General features: G+C 45.0%; 1 protein-coding gene across 1 annotated transcript; it reads left to right on the top strand.

The window, feature by feature from the left end:
• The first annotated feature begins 14,101 nt into the window (after positions 1-14,101).
• IER5L (immediate early response 5 like) lies at positions 14,102-16,475 on the top strand. Its single transcript, XM_089669085.1, has one exon. It carries the CDS (start codon positions 14,199-14,201, stop codon positions 15,183-15,185), a length of 987 nt encoding a protein of 328 aa, XP_089525211.1. The 5' UTR covers positions 14,102-14,198; the 3' UTR covers positions 15,186-16,475.
• The last annotated feature ends 1,187 nt before the right edge of the window (positions 16,476-17,662 follow it).

Below are 17,662 nucleotides of genomic sequence, written 5' to 3' on the forward strand. Positions count from 1 at the left end.
TTGTGTAAGGAGGTGGTGGTGGGGGGGGGGGGGGGCAGTTAAGTGTTGTGGCGCTGCAGACTCTGACAATTTCATGTTACACCCTAAATATGGGTGTAACAAGAAACATGGTCAAAAAAGGTGAACTTATCCTTTAAAGTGGAGCTTCAGGCTCCCCCGTAAAAGTCAGAAGGTACAAATACTAGTAGATACTGTCTAAAAACATCCGTGGGCACAAAAAGCCATATTTAGCTCGCTAAGAGACATGACGAGAGAACCAACCCTGGCCATTATACTGGAGCCAGACTCCCCACTGCAGATGAAATGTGCTGCTGCAAAGCCCCCCATATAGTTATCTCTTCTGTATTGTGGCTGGTGCAAACCTATAGTATACATCTCATATAGAAGACAGAAAATACCTGCAGGCGATGAATGTCAACTCTTTTTATATTGGCTGGCAAGGCTAAATATCAGCCCATCCCTGTTGTTCTGTCTCCTCTACAAATTGTTTGTCCTGCACCTAGAGTCCATGTTAGGTACATGAATTATCATCTGAGTATCTCATTTTGTTTGATGAAATGAATATATCCGGGCTAATCAAGCTCATCGTTTTTGTTACAGCAGTATGTCGCAAAGAAAATCATAATGGGATCGCTAACAGTAAAATGTTTAAAGCTATTTGTCGCTCTGTTGCTTAGTGAGGATCATCAGCAGTTCAGCTCGTTGACAACATCGCTAGCGATAATCAGCCTTCATGCCTTTCTATAACATGGTGCAGCAATCGCAAAGCATAGCTACATGTTGCTAAAGAAGAGCAACTTGTAACAGAGAACAAGCCCATGCTTGTAGCAAATCGCTATAAATGCTGGCTACAAATCATTGTTAAAGAGTATGTAAACCCAAAATGTCATATTCCTGATACATGCCTGCTGTACCATGTAGTGTATGTGTTCCTGCCAGTCCCTCTGCTTTCCTATTAAAAAGTGACCACACTAAGTATGAGTGCACAGCCTGGTCAGTTCTCTCGCTGTACTGGGAACTCAGTGGAGTTGATTTACTAAAGGCAAATAGACTGTGCACATTGCAAAGTGCAATAGCACCCTGCAAGTGCAGATGCACCAGAGCTTAGTAAATGAGGAAAAGCTTCCCTTTGCCAAGAATACCCAATCACATGCAAGGAAAAAAGAAAACTTCATTTTTGTTAGCACATGATTAGATTATAGATGTCAGCAAAGCTTCTGCTTATTTACTAAGCTCTGGAGCAACTGCACTTGCAGAGTCTAATTGCCTTTAGTAAATCAACCCCAGTGTGTTCTCCAAATATCAGGCTTGTTCTGGCAACCCTCCCCCGCTGCATAGCCATTCACTGGGTAGATCAGTGTGCTGCTGTTCCCCTGCCCCAGCTCTTATGCAATTTATTTATATTGTTTTTTATATCTATACACAAATGTTTTGTCTTCCATTTCTATGTTAAACTGGATGGTTGTTTTACAAGGTGAGGGTTTGCATATACTATAATCCAGGGTCTCTCAACCTTTTTTCAGTTAAGGCACTCTTTACAATTATGCACAATCTCAAGGCACCCCATTCTAAAATGTAAAAAAACCCCAAACTATTAGTTTTACATAAACATCCAAACAAGTAGGACTCCCAACGTTAGAGGTGATTTATTTATTCCAAGGCAATACACCTTTGCACACTGGTATTGACTAGTATTCCAATGTTTCTCTTCTCCCACCGTTTCTCTATCAGCTAATGTGACTCAAATCCTGATAGAGAGGGGCAGGGGAGGGGCAAACAAAGATGCTGTGCAGGCACATGATGTGCTCCTTATCAACCGATGATGTCATTTGTTGTTAGGACGCTGGCAGCTGGAAGGTTGTAATGGTGCACAATGAAAACCTGTGACTTTATGTAACTAAAAGGCAGGCTTCACACACCTGCTGGCTTGTACACAGTTTTGGGCAATTTTTAGGCATCTTGTCAAGGCACCCCTGAAGAAACATGAAGGCACCCTGGTTGAGAAAGGCTGCTTTAATCCTTTCATTAGCCATTGGTAACAGCGATAAACTTTTGTCAAAAAATCCCGTGTATGATTACCCTACCCCCACCACCTAACATTTTGTTACAGTGGTGTGTAGCTATGGAAATTATTATGATTTTCTCTAGGTTTGCTCTATGTAAATGGTGCAGCACAGTGGCTAAATGGTTAGCACTTCCGCTTGGCAGTTCCAGGGTCGTTGGTTCAAATCCCAACCACGGCATGTTCTCCCTGTGCCTGCATGGGCTTCCTCCGGGTACTCCGGTTTCTCCCTACACTCTAAAGACATGCTTGTAGGTTAACTGGATCCTGTCTAAATTGGCCCTAGTATGTGTATGTATGAATGTAAGTTAGGGACCTTAGATTGTACACCCCTTGAGGGTTAGGGACTGATGTGAATGTACAATATATATGTAAAGCACTGCATAAATTAATGGTGCTATATAAGTACCTGTAATAAATACATTTTTACAGCGATTTGTCTCTCAGCAATGGAGATTCAGCAGCAATTCAGCTTGGGCAGTAAAACTGTTGTTGACAATCGCTCTTAATGCTTTTCTATGAAATGTTACAGCAATCCCTATGCTTGGCTACAGATCTCTGAAGGAGAGCGATTTGTAGCAGACAACCCAGTGCTGTAGAAAATCACCAGTGACTCCAGCCATTAAATTGCTAGCTGTTGATCGCTGGCATTAGCGACTTGTAGCAGGGATTAATCGCTGGGTAAAAATCTTCTGTGGGTATTCACCCCACAGACTGAACAAAAGGAATCTATACGTTTACAGCCAGCATTACTTCCAGCACTGTATCCCATTGTCCCCCATGCTTCACTCCTTATCTATAGAAGAAGGAGCCTCTCTGTAGAGAGAAGGATAGTGAGCAAGGCTCAGATTTCATGACATTACAGCATAGTGACTCACTCAGACCCAACAAAAGTGATTCACCATACAGGAGCGCAAGAAGCTCTTCCTGCACTCCGACTGCGTACTAGCCATTGTGAATAGACCTCTGCTCACGTAGTGTAGTCAGCCCTGGCTTGTGCTGGAGCTAGTCCTCAACTCACCTTGTACCACTCCAGTATATGGGAGCTAAGCAGGACAGGGGTTTACACGTCATACAGAGGAGCAAGACGGTCCAGATCACTGGGGTGAAGCTTATATTCACCTGAATTCAGTGTATACAGTGACAAACACAAGTACGTGGAGAGCCTCCTAGATTGTAAGCTCTAACTAGCAGGGCCCTCTGTTTCCTCTTGTACCAAATTGTATTGTAACTGTAATGTCTACCTTAATTTTGTAAAGCGCTGCGCAAACTGTTGGCGCTATAATTCCTGTATAATAATAATAATAATTTAAAAAAAGTATGCACATCACACCTGCAAATTAAATCTAATCTTAACGGTGGCCACATGCTCTTTGATTTTTTCATCCAATCAATGTACGATTCAATCAAAACAATCAACTACCTATAATAGTGGTCATACACACTTCGACAAATGATTCATTACTTTTCTGATCAATCTCTTCCAATAGGAATAATTGATCTGTAGTTGACAACCCATCTGATCAATATGCCAGGCACGAGGAAGTGGATTTTGATCCATAGTTAATATACAATCATAACATATGAACGTAAGTTATCAATCACATCTATGTTTCCACCATGTAATTTCATGATCTGATTTATCAAAATCTGATCATATTCATCAACAAAGTATTTCAGTGCTGCCAATTGATGCTAAATGATCAATAGTTTTCTGCTCTAGCTGATCAAATCAGTTTGATTAAATCTGATCAACACTGAGTCTAACTGGACTATAAGAGTAAATATGTTGATATTGTTTGTGGATTCAATCGTTTTGGAATCACACATCAGTTGAATAAAAAAAAACAAAGTATGTATGACCACCGTCATTTCCCTTCCAATTGATTTAGACTTGATTTTGATTGGACTCAATCAAACCAAGCCGATCAGTCAGTTTTGCACCAATCAGCAGCACTGAGATGCTTTGTTTGTGAATACAGTTTTGTGTTTTGATCTACTGGCATCACTAGGGTTGGTGTCACCTGGTGCAGTAAAACATGGTGTCACCCCCACACAACAAGACCATAGCAGGACAACAGTGGCAGGGAGGGAAGGAGGCAGATTCTGGATAAGCACATTGCATATATAATGTAATATGCGTAATCCAGATTTGTTTCTTCCTCTTCCCTTCAGGCTCCTCCTCAGCCAGCTCTACTATATAGCCTACCACAGAGCCCTGCAGATGGAGAAAAGAAGCAGGGCTCTGAGCAGACGTTTCTGGGGACAGTTGGTGATGGGATACTCACAGTCCTTTACACTGTAATGTGAAGAGGCACTGTGATATAAAGGGGACTGCACTGTAAATGGGTACTGTGATATAAAGAGGACTGCACTGTAAAGGGGTACAGTGATATAAAGAGGATTGCATTGTAAAAGGGCACTGTGATGTAAAGGAGACTGCACTGTAAAGTGCAGTCCCCTTTATATCACAGTAGCCCTTTACAGTGCAGTCCCCTTTATATCACAGTACCCCTTTACAGTGCAGTCCCCTTTATATCACAGTGCCCCTCTACATTGCAGTCCCCTTTATATCACAGTGCCCCTCTACAGTGCAGTCCCCTTTATATCACAGTGCCCCTCTACAGTGCAGCCCCCTTTATATCACAGTGCCCCTTGCAATCACAGCCCACCAGCACTCTACAGATATATATGTACAGGGAGCCCAGGTCACTCTCACTTTGCAGGGGGGGCATCTAATCACACACTGGAGGGGAGTTTCTCCACCGTGCATAGCACAGACACAATGGGCAAGGGCAGAAGCCCCGCTGTGTGCAGAGCCAAAGGTAAGGAAAAGGAGAGATCTGTGCGAGGGCCACACGGTCCTCACTTGTGCTTCCGACCAGATGGCAGAAATAGCCGAGCAGAGCCGAATGTGAGAGGTGAGAGCTGTGCCGCCAGGAGGGGGAGGACAGTGGGCAGCTGAGCTTGCTCTCCTGTGCAGGCAGCCTCCTAATGTAAAGGTCTGTGGACATGCGCCCTAAGGCCAGTTCAGGCCCGGTGTCACCCCTCTGGTGGGTATCACCCGGGTGCGGTCCGCACCCCCACCCCCCCGCACACCCATAGCAACGCCACTGTTTTGATCAATCAGATTATGAGGTAGAGATGTGAATGATAACTTCAGATGGTAAATTGTACTCGTATCTTACCTATCAAGTCAATTTCCACATGTGTGGCATATCAATCAAATGGGTTGTCAACTATAGATTGATTATTTTTATTGGAAATGATTGATGGGAAAAGAAAATAATAATTTAATGAGGTGTGTATCACCACTGATAGGTCCATATTTGTTCTCTGCAGCAACACGCACAGAATTGCCCATGTTCCTAAAATGCACAAAAACGTGCAGCCCTTTTGCCCCCCTTTGCAGCTGCAGGCATCACCTCAGTACCGTTTTTTAGAGCCAGCGGTCGACTCTCTTGTACAAGCAATCGGAGCTGCTACTAGCCGCTGGATTGCTTGTACAAGCAGTGGAAGGGGACATCCCCCCTCCCTCCGCTCTCTCAGGATCTCTCATACCACCAGGAGTCCCAAGCGACCAGCTGGCAAGTCCGCTTGCTGGCCGAACAGCCGAACAAAACTGGGATTGGCTTTTATCGGCTCTCTTTTATTATAAACCAGAAGCGATGACCTGACATCACTTCCGGTTTACTCTGAAAGTTTAGTTGATATTTAAAAAAATCTGAAAGCATTCAAAAACACTGATCTTGGTGTTTTGAATGCTTTCAAGTGCAGAGGAGGGTTTTGGGGTCTCATAGACCCCAGATCCCTCCATAAAAATACCTCTCATGTGCCTGTTGCTGTCACAAGGGATGTTTACATTCCTTGTGACAGCAATAAAAGTGATTAAAAAAAAATTTAAAGTGACAGTGTAAAATTAAAAAAACGTAAATAATTTAAAGCAAAAAAGTGCCCCTCCGTGCTCACGCACAAAGTCAAATGCACACGTTGGTCCCGCACACACACAAACAGCGATCGTCCCACACATATGAGGTATCACCGCAATTGTCAGATCATGGGCAGTAATTCTAGCACCAGACCTCCTCTGTAAATCTAAAGTGGTAACCTGTAAAGGCTTTTAAAATGTCGCCTATGAATAGTAAAATGTACGCTGTTTGTCGCAGTTGCATGGGAGTGCACAATTTTAATGAATGACATGTTTGGTACCTATTTATTCGGCGTAACATCATATTTTGTATTTTTTGTAATAAAATTTAAAAAAGTGTATTTTTTTCCAAAAATTGCGTTTTAAAAACAACTGCGCAAATACCGTGTGAAAAACCACCAATGTATTCTCTAGGGCCTCTGCTTTAAAAAAAAAAATATAATGTTTGGGGGTTCTAAGACATTTTCTAGCAAAAACATACTAATTTTAAAATGTAAACAAAAAGTGCCAGAAATGGCTTGGGGATGAAGTGGATAACAATTTTAAAAAACAATCATGCACTTCTTTTGAGCTTCATTCACATGACCTTAAGCCTTGGTTCACACTGATGTGGTGAGGAATTTGCAGCGGTTTCTGTGCGATTTCCGCACCGCATCAGAATCGCACCCCGTTCATTTCATGTGAACCGCTGCGGGTGAGTATGTTAACACCCCAAAAGCGGTCCGCAAAACGCGGTGCGATGTGCAGAATCAGATCACATAGGTGTGAATACCTATGTGATCTGATTCTAGTGCGGACCCAAAAGAGGGTCCTGCACGCTTCTGATGCAGGTGCGGTGCAAATAGAGCCATACAAAATGTATGGTCACAATTGCACCGCACACAAATCGCATGTGATTTGCACAGGAATGCGGTGCGGTTCCTGTGCAAATCACATGCGATATACCGCACCGCACATATGTGAACCCAGGGTAAAAAAAAAAACAAAAACACATTTACAAGTGTTTTTTATTTATGGATCTGAATGCAACTGCATTGTTTTCAATAGAGACATTCACAAAGGTACGTAAACATACACTGCGCTGAGATCCGTAACACAAAATCCAAAAATCTGTATTTATCAATTTTGCGTGCTGTACTTAGAGTAGTCCATTCATTTCAATGGCTACATTCACATGGGTGTAAAATTATACTGATGTTATTACACATGTTCTTTTCTAGTACAAAAATTCCCACATAATGATCATAAATACTTACTGAAAAAAAAAGGACAATTTTACGCATTTGGCATGGTGCATATTTAAAAAAAAACAAAAGAATGATCGTAAATACTTGCGTAAAATTATCCTGTTTTTGTTTTTTTCAATATCGGTATTTGGCAATTGTGAATATTTAAAAAAAACAAAACAAAAACAGGACAATTTTACGCAAGTATTTATGATCATTGTTTTGTTTTTTTTAAATAAGCACAATTGCCAAATACCGATATTGAAAAAAAAAAAGGCAGGACAATTTTATGCAAGTATTTGTGATCATTATGTGGGAACTTTTGTGCTAGAAAAGAACATGTGTGATAAGATCAGTATGCTTTTACACCCATGTGAATGTAGTCATTGAAATGAACAGGCTGCCCTAAGTGCAGCACACAAAATTGTGTGTGAAGGAGCAAAAATGTGCATTCTCTGTTGTACTTGTGCAGACTGAGCTTTAGATGTGATTACTAGTTTCTCTAAAAAAAAAAATGGCACACTGCCAGGGACTGCCCTGTAGAACTACAAGTCCCAGTATGTAATGGCAGATCTTGCTGGAGGTTGCAGCTTGAAGTTATTTATCTAAATATTCACATGTATGCTCACCCATACTTGGTAGTATTCACTCTGCAATCATCGATGTATTGTGACAGTTGCTGTGATGCAGCCAGCAGCAGTAGATGTGGGGTTGGTCTGGGGATGCTGAGTGTAATACAGAGGATGGAATGTACAATGTTATCAGTGTGATGACTGTCGGTGGGAGTGACAGAGTGACACGTGCTGGTGTTTACACAGTGATGATCAGCAGCATTTGTGAATTCCTCTCCCTCCCTCCCTTCCTCTGTGATCCTTCCATATCTCACTCCACTATTCTCACCTTATGTAAACTCACCATGAGCTCCAAGATCTGTGTGAGTGGGAACGATCTGTGAATGAATAGTACTCTGTGCTTCAAGTGATGCATGTCATGTTCCATAATGTAATTCTATCTTTTTCCTTTCCTTTCTTTATTTAATTTTTTGTAGCTGCTCCTGATACTGAAAAGGAAACATTTCAGGTGTCGGATCTGCATGTATGCCATAGCTCTAAAGCTGCCCACACATTGCTCAATTTTTGTCTAATTCCTGCAAATCAGCCAAAATTAGAGCCATTGATGGTCCTGAAGGTTTCTGCAGAGAAGTTGTAGGCGCCAAGAGGAAAAAAACAATTACTACAGCCAATCCAATGCAGCTACTGTTTGGGTTTTATGACAGCTGTGAGTTCTGGCTGTCAGAACACAATAGCCAGCAGTGGAAGACTAAAGCTGGCCATAGATGGATCAAATGTCAGCCGAGATTCGACCTCTTTATGGGCAGGCTGGTTGTACTGAAGTTGAACCAGCAGAATACAACAGCGATGCGGGAGAGGTTTCCCCATCAACACTGAGTGGGGTTATCAGGGGCAGACTGACCATTCAAGCACTTGGGCACTGCCCGAGGGCCCGGGGTCAGTAGGGGGCCCCATGAAATGCCCCTGGTACTTTATATAGGCTTTTTTGGGTGTGCTTTGAGTGTGGGCAAGGACACAGGGGCCCCATGATCCCCTATTGCCCGGGGGCCCCATGAGTTGTCAGTCCGCCCCTGGGGGTTATTTACTAAAACTGCATGGTGCAAAATGTGCTGCAGCTCTGCACTTAAATCAATCCGCTTCCAGGTTGTATTGCCAAAGCCTATTAGAACAAGCTGAAGTTAGAAGCTGATTGGTTACCATGTACAGCTGCACTAGATTCTGTGTGCACAATTTTTAGTAAATATACCCCACTGTGTTGATGATGGAGTCAAGCAAATTTTCTTTCCTTCCACCCCTGTTGGAAGAAAAGAAAATTACATAATATTCTGTATGAGCTGACTAACGCTGGCCATAGATTATTCTTTTTTTTTCTTTGATCAGCCTGCTGGCTGATCAAAACAAACAAAGCTGATTCCCCCATCCAGACATTCAGAGTGGATGAAGCAATCCTCCCCGCTGCACTATTGTATTCTGACAGCGGGACTTCATTGCCAGAATGCTCTGATCAGCACCAGCTTCATGGCTAATTCACACCAGCCACTACGTAACGACACAGCAGCTAGTGTTTGGTACGGTCCCAGTCAGATCACTGTAGTGACGATGAGCTGGTCCCGGCACAACGCACTGTGCACTATTTATCTATTTTTTTTTATAATGAACTTAAAGTGGAGTTCCAGCGGTTTTTGTGTTTATTAAAAGTCAGCAGCTACAAAAACTGTAGCTGCTGACTTTTAATAAGCACACACTTACCTGTCCTGGACTCCAGTGATGTTCTCACCTGCGCCATCCCTTCTCCCCCTTCTCTCCTGCACAGTGGCGGCATCCCTACTGTGGGCACCAGGCTGTGACAGCTTGTGGCTTCACAGCCTGGTGCCCACTGCGCATGTGCGAGTCGCACTACGCCTCCTAATTGGTCCAGCAGTCTTCTGGGACCTGTGAAAGTTCCCAGGAGACTGCGGGAGGCAGGAGGGGGCCGAACTCCCGTCTCATTTCGCCAACTGAGCTGGAAGTGGGAGTGGGTACCTGTAAAAACAGGTATCCGCCCCCCCCCCCCTCGAAAAGGTGCCAAATATGGCAGTGGAGGGGAGGAGGAGGCAAATAAGCGGAGCTTCCACTTTTGAGTGGAACTCCGCTTTAGAATGTTACTAAACCCAGGACCCTGCATTCACTATATCTGGTCTCCCACAGTACACACAACATGGAGATGCAATTATTTTAGTAAATCTAAACTGCTAAATACTTTTTCTTATCAGCAGTATATAGCAGTCTTGTAACTTCTATAAGTGTCCAATAGAGCACTGGTTTAGCTTGTAGGAGAAGTTTTCATTCTTCTCTGACTGTCCTATGAGGCTGCATGACCCCTGACCCTCTGTCTGGACAGCCCTGAGTTGCCCTGTGCCAATCACATGCACTCCCCCCCCCCCCAAAAACAAAAAAAATTCTTTAGCAATACACACCAAACAAAGCATGTGCACACTTGCCACTGCTTCTCTGTACTATGGCAGATGGATTGGGGACAGTAAAAGAAGGGGAGGATCAGAGAAAACAGACTCACACAGCCTGTTTACACAATGCAGAGGATAAACCCCTTAAGTTCCACAGTGAGTATAACAAGCATTCTTTACTGCATATACAGACAGCTTTTACTGTGTGGGTTTAGTAACACTTTAATTGAAATTGGCCACCATGTAGTGCAAAGCAATGGATTGCTGAAAAAAGTCTGACTGGCCCTGTGACTGGCCCTGGCTGAAAAAAGTCTGGTCTGCTGTACTTTTTTCACCACACACCACCCACTCACTAGCACAATGCAGTGTGTGAACCAGGCACACTGGAGACAATGCATTTTACTTTGTCTTGCAGTGGAACTGCAATGCAATAGCCACTAGCCACTGGACTAGGCTCATTCACACCATTTGGTGCCTCTGAGCGTGCATGCTTTTTTTGCACTTTCCTGTGCGCTGCACTTCAGGGAAGCCTTTTAATTTTAATGGGCTGCCCTGTGGGCATGAAACACGCAAAAAAGGTGTCAGCAGGATTTTGAAGATAACAGCATTTGGGGGGGGGGGGCGCAAACGCACACATATTTGCTAGATGTTTGAGAATTAATGGCACCTGTGTTCATCTGCAAAAGACGGCATTTTTCTGTGGTCTGAGAAAATGTATGTTTTTGCACTCGTTCTGGCACCGCACCTGGTGTGAACAAGCCCTTACGCTGTCTGTACATGGAGCAAATTTTAGACAGTTCCTGATTAACCGCCTGAAATTTGCTGAGTGACTGGCCCTGGCAGCTGCCTCCTTCCTGAACCCCTTTGGTTGTGTAATGGAAGAAGCCGGGCGGAAAGTTATCAGTTGAATAGTGTCTGCGTCCAATCAGCTGAAGGTACTGTTCTGGTATTTTGATGACTGGATGGCCTGGCTGTCAAAATAAAATAGTGCAGACAGACAAATCTCCCACTGTGACTGTGTAGTGTGGATGGAGGAATCTGAAAATGTTTTTTCCATGCAGCCTGCAGGGTGAACAGAAAGATATTTCTGTGTATGGCCAGCTTTAGCTCTTTAGCATGAATGGGGTAAATCTTGATTTTCTTCCTTCATCCCTTTGGGCTGAACAGGAGAAATCTTTACATGTATGGCCAGCTTACTACCCTTTGTTTGCTGGGATTGTCCATCTTTTGAAACCAAATTCCTGTGTTCCCAACCTTCTGAACTGTCCCTCTTTTATTTCTGGTGTACAAATCTGTAAAAATATATAATTCAATTCATCCATCCTACAGATAATTGAAGTGGTTATTTTTATAAAAGAAAAACAGCAGTAAAAAATCCCCCGTGGGTCTATGAAGATTCTTGTAGAACATACATTCATGGACTTGTTCTATTATGTTGATGGCATGTCAGTCTTCAGTTTCAGTATCATACTGTACTTGTATATCTGCAGTGTAAGATCTAAGGAAATGCTGCCTCTAACTTCTGGGCCCAGAGGATCTGGAGTGAGATTTGGTGATGTCACTGCTGTGCTGATCACTGTCCTTGCTGGAGGTTCTGACACAGAGAAGCAAAGCTTTGCTTCTACAAAGACAGCTGCATTTCTGGAGCCAATCCTGGCGCTTTTTTTCACCATTTGTTTTGGTACATTTGTAGGACGTTTGCCGTGCAATAAAATAGTCCAGCAAATACGTGCCTGCTACCCGCCCTTGGTGTGACGTTAACAATTAAAAGCACCGCAATTCAATGTGTTCTCGATACAAACAACAAAACATGCACTTTGTTGCGCGTTATGGAAATGCCAAGTGTGAATGGAGCCGAAAAGAGAAGTACAGCCAAAGCATACATCTCTAGTGGATCACAAAAGTACTTTTGCTCTCCTGTGACCTAGAGTCAGCTGATAACAGGCTTTTTCCCACTATCAGCTGATGCAGCAGAGCCCCTCCAATATTGTCAGGATCCACCCAGCTACCTGAGTGACAGCTAACACTGCCTCTTAGTCAGGGGCGGACTGACAACTCATGGGGCCCCCGGGCAATAGGGAATCATGGGGCCCCTGTGTCCTTGCCCAAACTCAAAAAAGCCTATGAAAAAGGTACCAGGGGCATCTCATGGGGCCCCCTACTGACCCCAGGCCCTCGGGCAGTGCCCGAGTTTACAAATGGTCAGTCCGCCCCTGCTCTTAGTGCACGGCTGAAAGCTGGAGCGAGCTGTGCCTGCCCCCTCCCCTGCACTTCAGTGAGAGCTGGAGGAGAATAGCAGAGCAGACTGAGAGCTGAGTGATCCGCAGTCATGTGGTCATTAACTTTCTCGGGATTAATGTGGGATAGCTGCAGCATTGGTGAGTATGGATGTTTATCTGTCCACTATCCCAACCTTCCTTACTGTGAGTAGGGAGTAGGGGTGTGTCTTTAGAGCGCTGTGTGTGTCCATGGACAGGAGAATGTGCACGTGGGTGCCTCCTTAGCAACTAGCTATAGAGACACCCGCAGATAGGTGGGACTGAGCTGATCTGAAGTCAATAAACAGTTTTAAAGTGGAAGAAGCAAGAAGAAGAAGCAGCATTTGTGGACTCCTCTTTACAAATACAAATGTGGGTTTACTATCACTTTGCCTACAGTCACAGATATTCATTGATTTCAGTCTTCTCAAGCAGGCGTTTCATGAGTGTTTTTGAAGCTCCACGAATGCCTGTCAAAAAGTGCCCAGTGTTGTTCACATGGTAGTTAGCATCATGTTGCTACAAAAGTGATCTGACACGTGTTGTTTGCCAATTGCTTCCATTGTTAATGGAAATGTGCTGCAAGCGTGTCACAAAAGTCCCTATGGCCTTGAGGTCCCATTCACATGATTGCATAATAGGAACGAGGCAGATTCTGCGTGTCACATATTCACTTGAATAGGCTGCCCTATGCGTGTTTGTCATCCGAAAAGAAGCTCCTGCTCCTTTTTAGGTGAGAAGCTTCATGCGATTGTTAAAGACATGGTGTGCAGCAATTGCTGCATGATAATTGTGGCAAAATTTCATCGCATTTAGGGTGTGATCGAAGGATAATGGCACCCAGACGTGCACCGTGTATTGTGCTGCAATCGCCATGCGATTCCAAATCGTGAAGTGTGAATGGAGCCTGAGGACCAGTTCACACCAGAGCGTTGATCTGTGTTGTAGTGCAGTTGTAAAATGCAGATCAACAAAAGGACATCTGAAAAACAATCATTGCCAACATGTCCTAGTCACACCACAACGCTGCGCATGCACGTTGATGGACATTAAAATGTATGTCAATGGACGTCAGCGCGCGTCACAACGCGACTGCAATAGATGGATTGCATTTTCCATACATTTTAGGTCAGTGTAAATCGGCCCTTACAGAGTGTGCTGACCGTTTAGAAATTGTTACTAGCCAGCGCATCAAAGCGCGTCAAGAACGTATTTTGCGTGATAATGTATGTCTTGGCATGTCTGAATAAGCCCCATCATTGACAATGCAGGTTGAATGGTGGATCTGAGGGGTACAGAACTGTCAGACCCGGCTTATAACCCCCCATTCCATCCATATTTGGGGCCCTCTGGGCCCTGTTCTTCTCCTCTCCCTCCTGCCCCGCACACCTCGTCTCTGAAGTCCCTCTAATTCCCGGCAGCGCAGCTCACTTCGCTATTTGAATAGCACAAAGGAACCGCCGCGCTTCTATTGGCCGATCCGGCCCAAGTTGGGAGGATGCTGTCCGTCCATCAAGCCTAACCCGGACCGACGATTGGCGGAGCGCTGGCGGGGCGGGAGCAGGCTGTCCGTATATAAAAGTCAGGGAGCCCAGGAGAAGCAGCACAAGCCGTAGCGCGGTGCGGAGTTGTATGAGTGGTGAGCGGTCTGAGCCGTGTGTGTGATCGGAGACAGGCAGCCCTCTCCTCTCCTGGAGCCCCCGGCAGGATGGAGTGCGCCCTGGACGCGCAGAGCCTGATCAGCCTATCCCTGCGGAAGATCCACACGTCCCGCACCCAGCGGGGCGGCATAAAGCTGCACAAGAACCTGCTGGTCTCCTACGTGCTGCGCAACGCCCGGCAGCTCTACCTGAGCGAGCGCTACGCTGAGCTGTACCGGCAGCAGCAGCACCCACCGCAGCCCATGGAGTGCGGCCCGGAGCTGGAGGAGATCCCGGAGCTGAGCCCTCTGCAGATCCCCGAGGAAGGCGAGGACGAGATGCACCACCAGCTGCCGCGGATCCAGACCGGCGCAGAGCTCCTGGAACCCGGACTGGAGGAGCCGCTGGAGCTGCCGCCGTGCGCCCACACTCCGCACCCAGCCAAGGAGCTGCTCCACCCGGCCGGCACTTTCTACCCCCGGGGCTGCTGCCAGCAGGACGAGCTGGAGGAGGAGAGCATGGGACCGGCACACTGCAGCCAGACCACCGTGCTGGACCTGGACACTCACGTTGTCACCACTGTGGAGAACGGATTCCTCCATCAGGACTGCTGCGCTTCCCAGTGCCCGTGCCAAAGCGCACCGTCCCCCGCGCTCCCCTCCGTGGCACCAGCCGCCGTCACCGCTCCCCCTTCCCCTCTGCCAGCCAAGCGCAGGTACCCCCCGTCGGGCTACAGCTACGGCTGCTCGGTGGTGGAGGAGGACGATGAACTGGAGCCCCACTTTGTGCCCTGTAAGAGGGGCAGATACGAGGACTACTGCCCGCAGCTGGCTCCCCCGGAACACTCTCAGCAGCCGCCGGCACAGCAGCAGCCACCGCCGCAGCACCCCGCCGACTCCTCCAACATCTCCAACCTCATCTCCATCTTCGGCTCCGGCTTCACCGGACTCATGGGCAGGCAGGCGGACTCGGAGCAGAGCCTCAACGGGCACTTGTGTGGCAAGCAGGCGCTGGCCAGCTTGGGCGCCTGGACTCGGGCCATAGTGGCTTTCTAGCAGGGGGACCCCCTCTTTGGCATGGATGGTGGGGGTGGGTTGGGGGGGTGTTAAAGGGGGTGTCTTCTCCTTTGAAGGGCACTGAATTCAGGACTTGTACATAGAAAATGTTTTATAGAGACTGTACAGTAAAATAACTTGGACTTTATTTTTGCAAAGAGAGAGCACCTATTTAATGAATTCTTTTTTGTTTTCTATTTTATTATGTTTCTTTTTAAGTGGTCGGTTATTGGTGTCACCCAAGGCAGAGGCTGCAGATGAAGGGGTTGCAGTCACATTCATTTTTTTCTTTTTTTGGGGGGGAGGGGGGGTTCTCCTTGAAGCTCGCAGGGTGGGCTGTAAAGGGAACTTCAGACCCCCACAACTCCATAGAGAGTTATATGTACCCTTAAAGGGGGAGTCTGCCTGGTGTGTGCTGGGGTTAGCTTAACCCCAGCCTTGCTGGGCATTTTTTCTCTGTGACTGGCTCAGTTAGCCACTTTTTTTTTTTTTCTTGGCACATCCTGAAACCACTCACAAGATATTCTGGGGAAATAGCTAAAGTGGTGTTCATATTCCTGGTGATCTTTCCTCCTCTTGTCTGCAGCCCTTTGTCCTTGGGTTATGAAGGCAGAAATAGTAACATTTTAACTTTATTCCCTTTTTTTTTTTTTTTTCTTTCTCCACTGTGTTGTGACTTCAGTAGTGTGCAGTGTACAATGCAGTTTTGGCTATATTGGGAGGGTTGGTTTGGGGGGCTTGGGGCAGATTGTCATTGTCACTAATATCAACAGCATTCTCCATCCCTGGAAACTCCACAGAGCACCTCAACCCAAACCATATTTTTATAGCGTGTCACCTTTTTATGTTTTCTATACCTTGCTGAATTTTAAACCCTTTCTTTGGACCATGTGCAGTACCCCCCACTCCAACCCCCCCCCCCCCCTTATATTCTAAAGTTCACTTGTACTAATTTCAGCCTTCATTTAACTTTCATGAAACCAGCATTGTATGGTCTTGTGATCTGTCCATGTTTTGTTTAAGTTTTTTGTTTTATATATATTTTTATATATTTTTTTGGCATTTAATCCTTTTGTTGTAAAAAGGTGGTTTAGGATAAAACCTGCCATGCCAACATTCTCACTTACAAGCACTATGTGTATTAAAATACGTTGCCAAACGTTTTTATTTTTGTGCTAACGACTCCTGTATTTTGTGTATATTGAACTGTATTATCACCGGGTAAACTGTTCAGATTTATTTGTTTAAATTTATAATCTTAAATAAAAACAAAAACTTTATGCAATTCAACTGGAGTTTTCACTGTCTCTCCTTCAGCTCAAATCCTAGCTAAGCATAAATTGGGTATTGAGGCATAAAGCCTTAGGGTCTGGAAACTAAGAACTTTTGAGTATTAAACTTTTTGAAAGTTCTGGGCGGAAATGATCTGTGCCTTACTGATGGGTCAGACAATGATGTGCAAATTTTGGTTACGCCATGGCAACCAATCAGCTGTCACCCTTTTTGGAGACTCCTGAATCAGTGAGATTGGATACTACACTTTGTACATTTTTCTTATTAAATGATCTGCTGGGTGTCTAATAGTTCTATTTTTGAAGGGTGATAGTCGCATCTGCACTGGTTGCCTATGGTCAGGAATAAGGGTGCTACAGTAGACCCATCAATTTTGAATAATATCACTCAACACCCAAATGTTCTAACTCAACTCCTATTGCCAAGTTACCAGGAAGTTTCTACTGCTGACTTGAAGTTGGAGCTAGGGTGGTCCATACATGTTCAACCACATCACCTATACTAGAATTGTTCTTTAACCTAAACTCTGGCAAGTGACCAGGAGAATGTGTTGGAAGTTGTGGTTTCAAAGTTCAAGGACCACCCTAACACCAACTTCAAGTCACCAGTAGAAGCAATCTCCTGGTCACTTAACAATAGAGTTCAGATTAAAGAACACTTTTTTTTTTTTGGTATGGATGATGTGGCTCAAAGATTATGGACCACCCTACCACCATCACCCATACCAAAACTATTCTTTAACCTGAACTCTATTGTCAGGTGACCAGGAGAAGGCTTCTACTAGTGACTAGAAGTTGTCATAAGGCTGGACCACAAATTTGAACCACATCACCCATACCATAATTGTGCCTGTACCATAATTTAACCTGAACCCCATTGAGTCACCAGGAGAAGGCTTCTACTGGCAGCTTGAAGTTGGTTTAAGGGGAGGGTGGACAAAACACTGAGCCAACTGGTAAACCAAGATGTTCTTTAACATGAACATTATAAAGTCAGCAGGAGAAATCTTCTGCTGGTGACTTTTATTTTGGTTTATGGCAAGGATGGGCAAATGATGAAGCATATCTCACATACACCTAATCTTGACTGTATTGTAAAGTAACCAGGAGAAGGCTTCTTCTGGTGACTTTATGGCATTTGGTGGACAAATTAATCTGAAATTCAGGAAGCAGTCTGTCCAGTCC

Source organism: Staurois parvus, unplaced genomic scaffold (genome assembly GCF_062004578.1).
Source record: "Staurois parvus isolate SC_StPar_1 unplaced genomic scaffold, SC_StPar_1.0 ptg000068l, whole genome shotgun sequence".
NCBI lineage: Eukaryota > Metazoa > Chordata > Amphibia > Anura > Ranidae > Staurois > Staurois parvus.

What these genes read in the sequence shown, in the direction of transcription:
- IER5L (XM_089669085.1), top strand. Translation starts at nt 14,199, where the DNA reads ATGGAGTGCGCCCTGGACGCGCAGAGCCTGATCAGCCTATCCCTGCGG.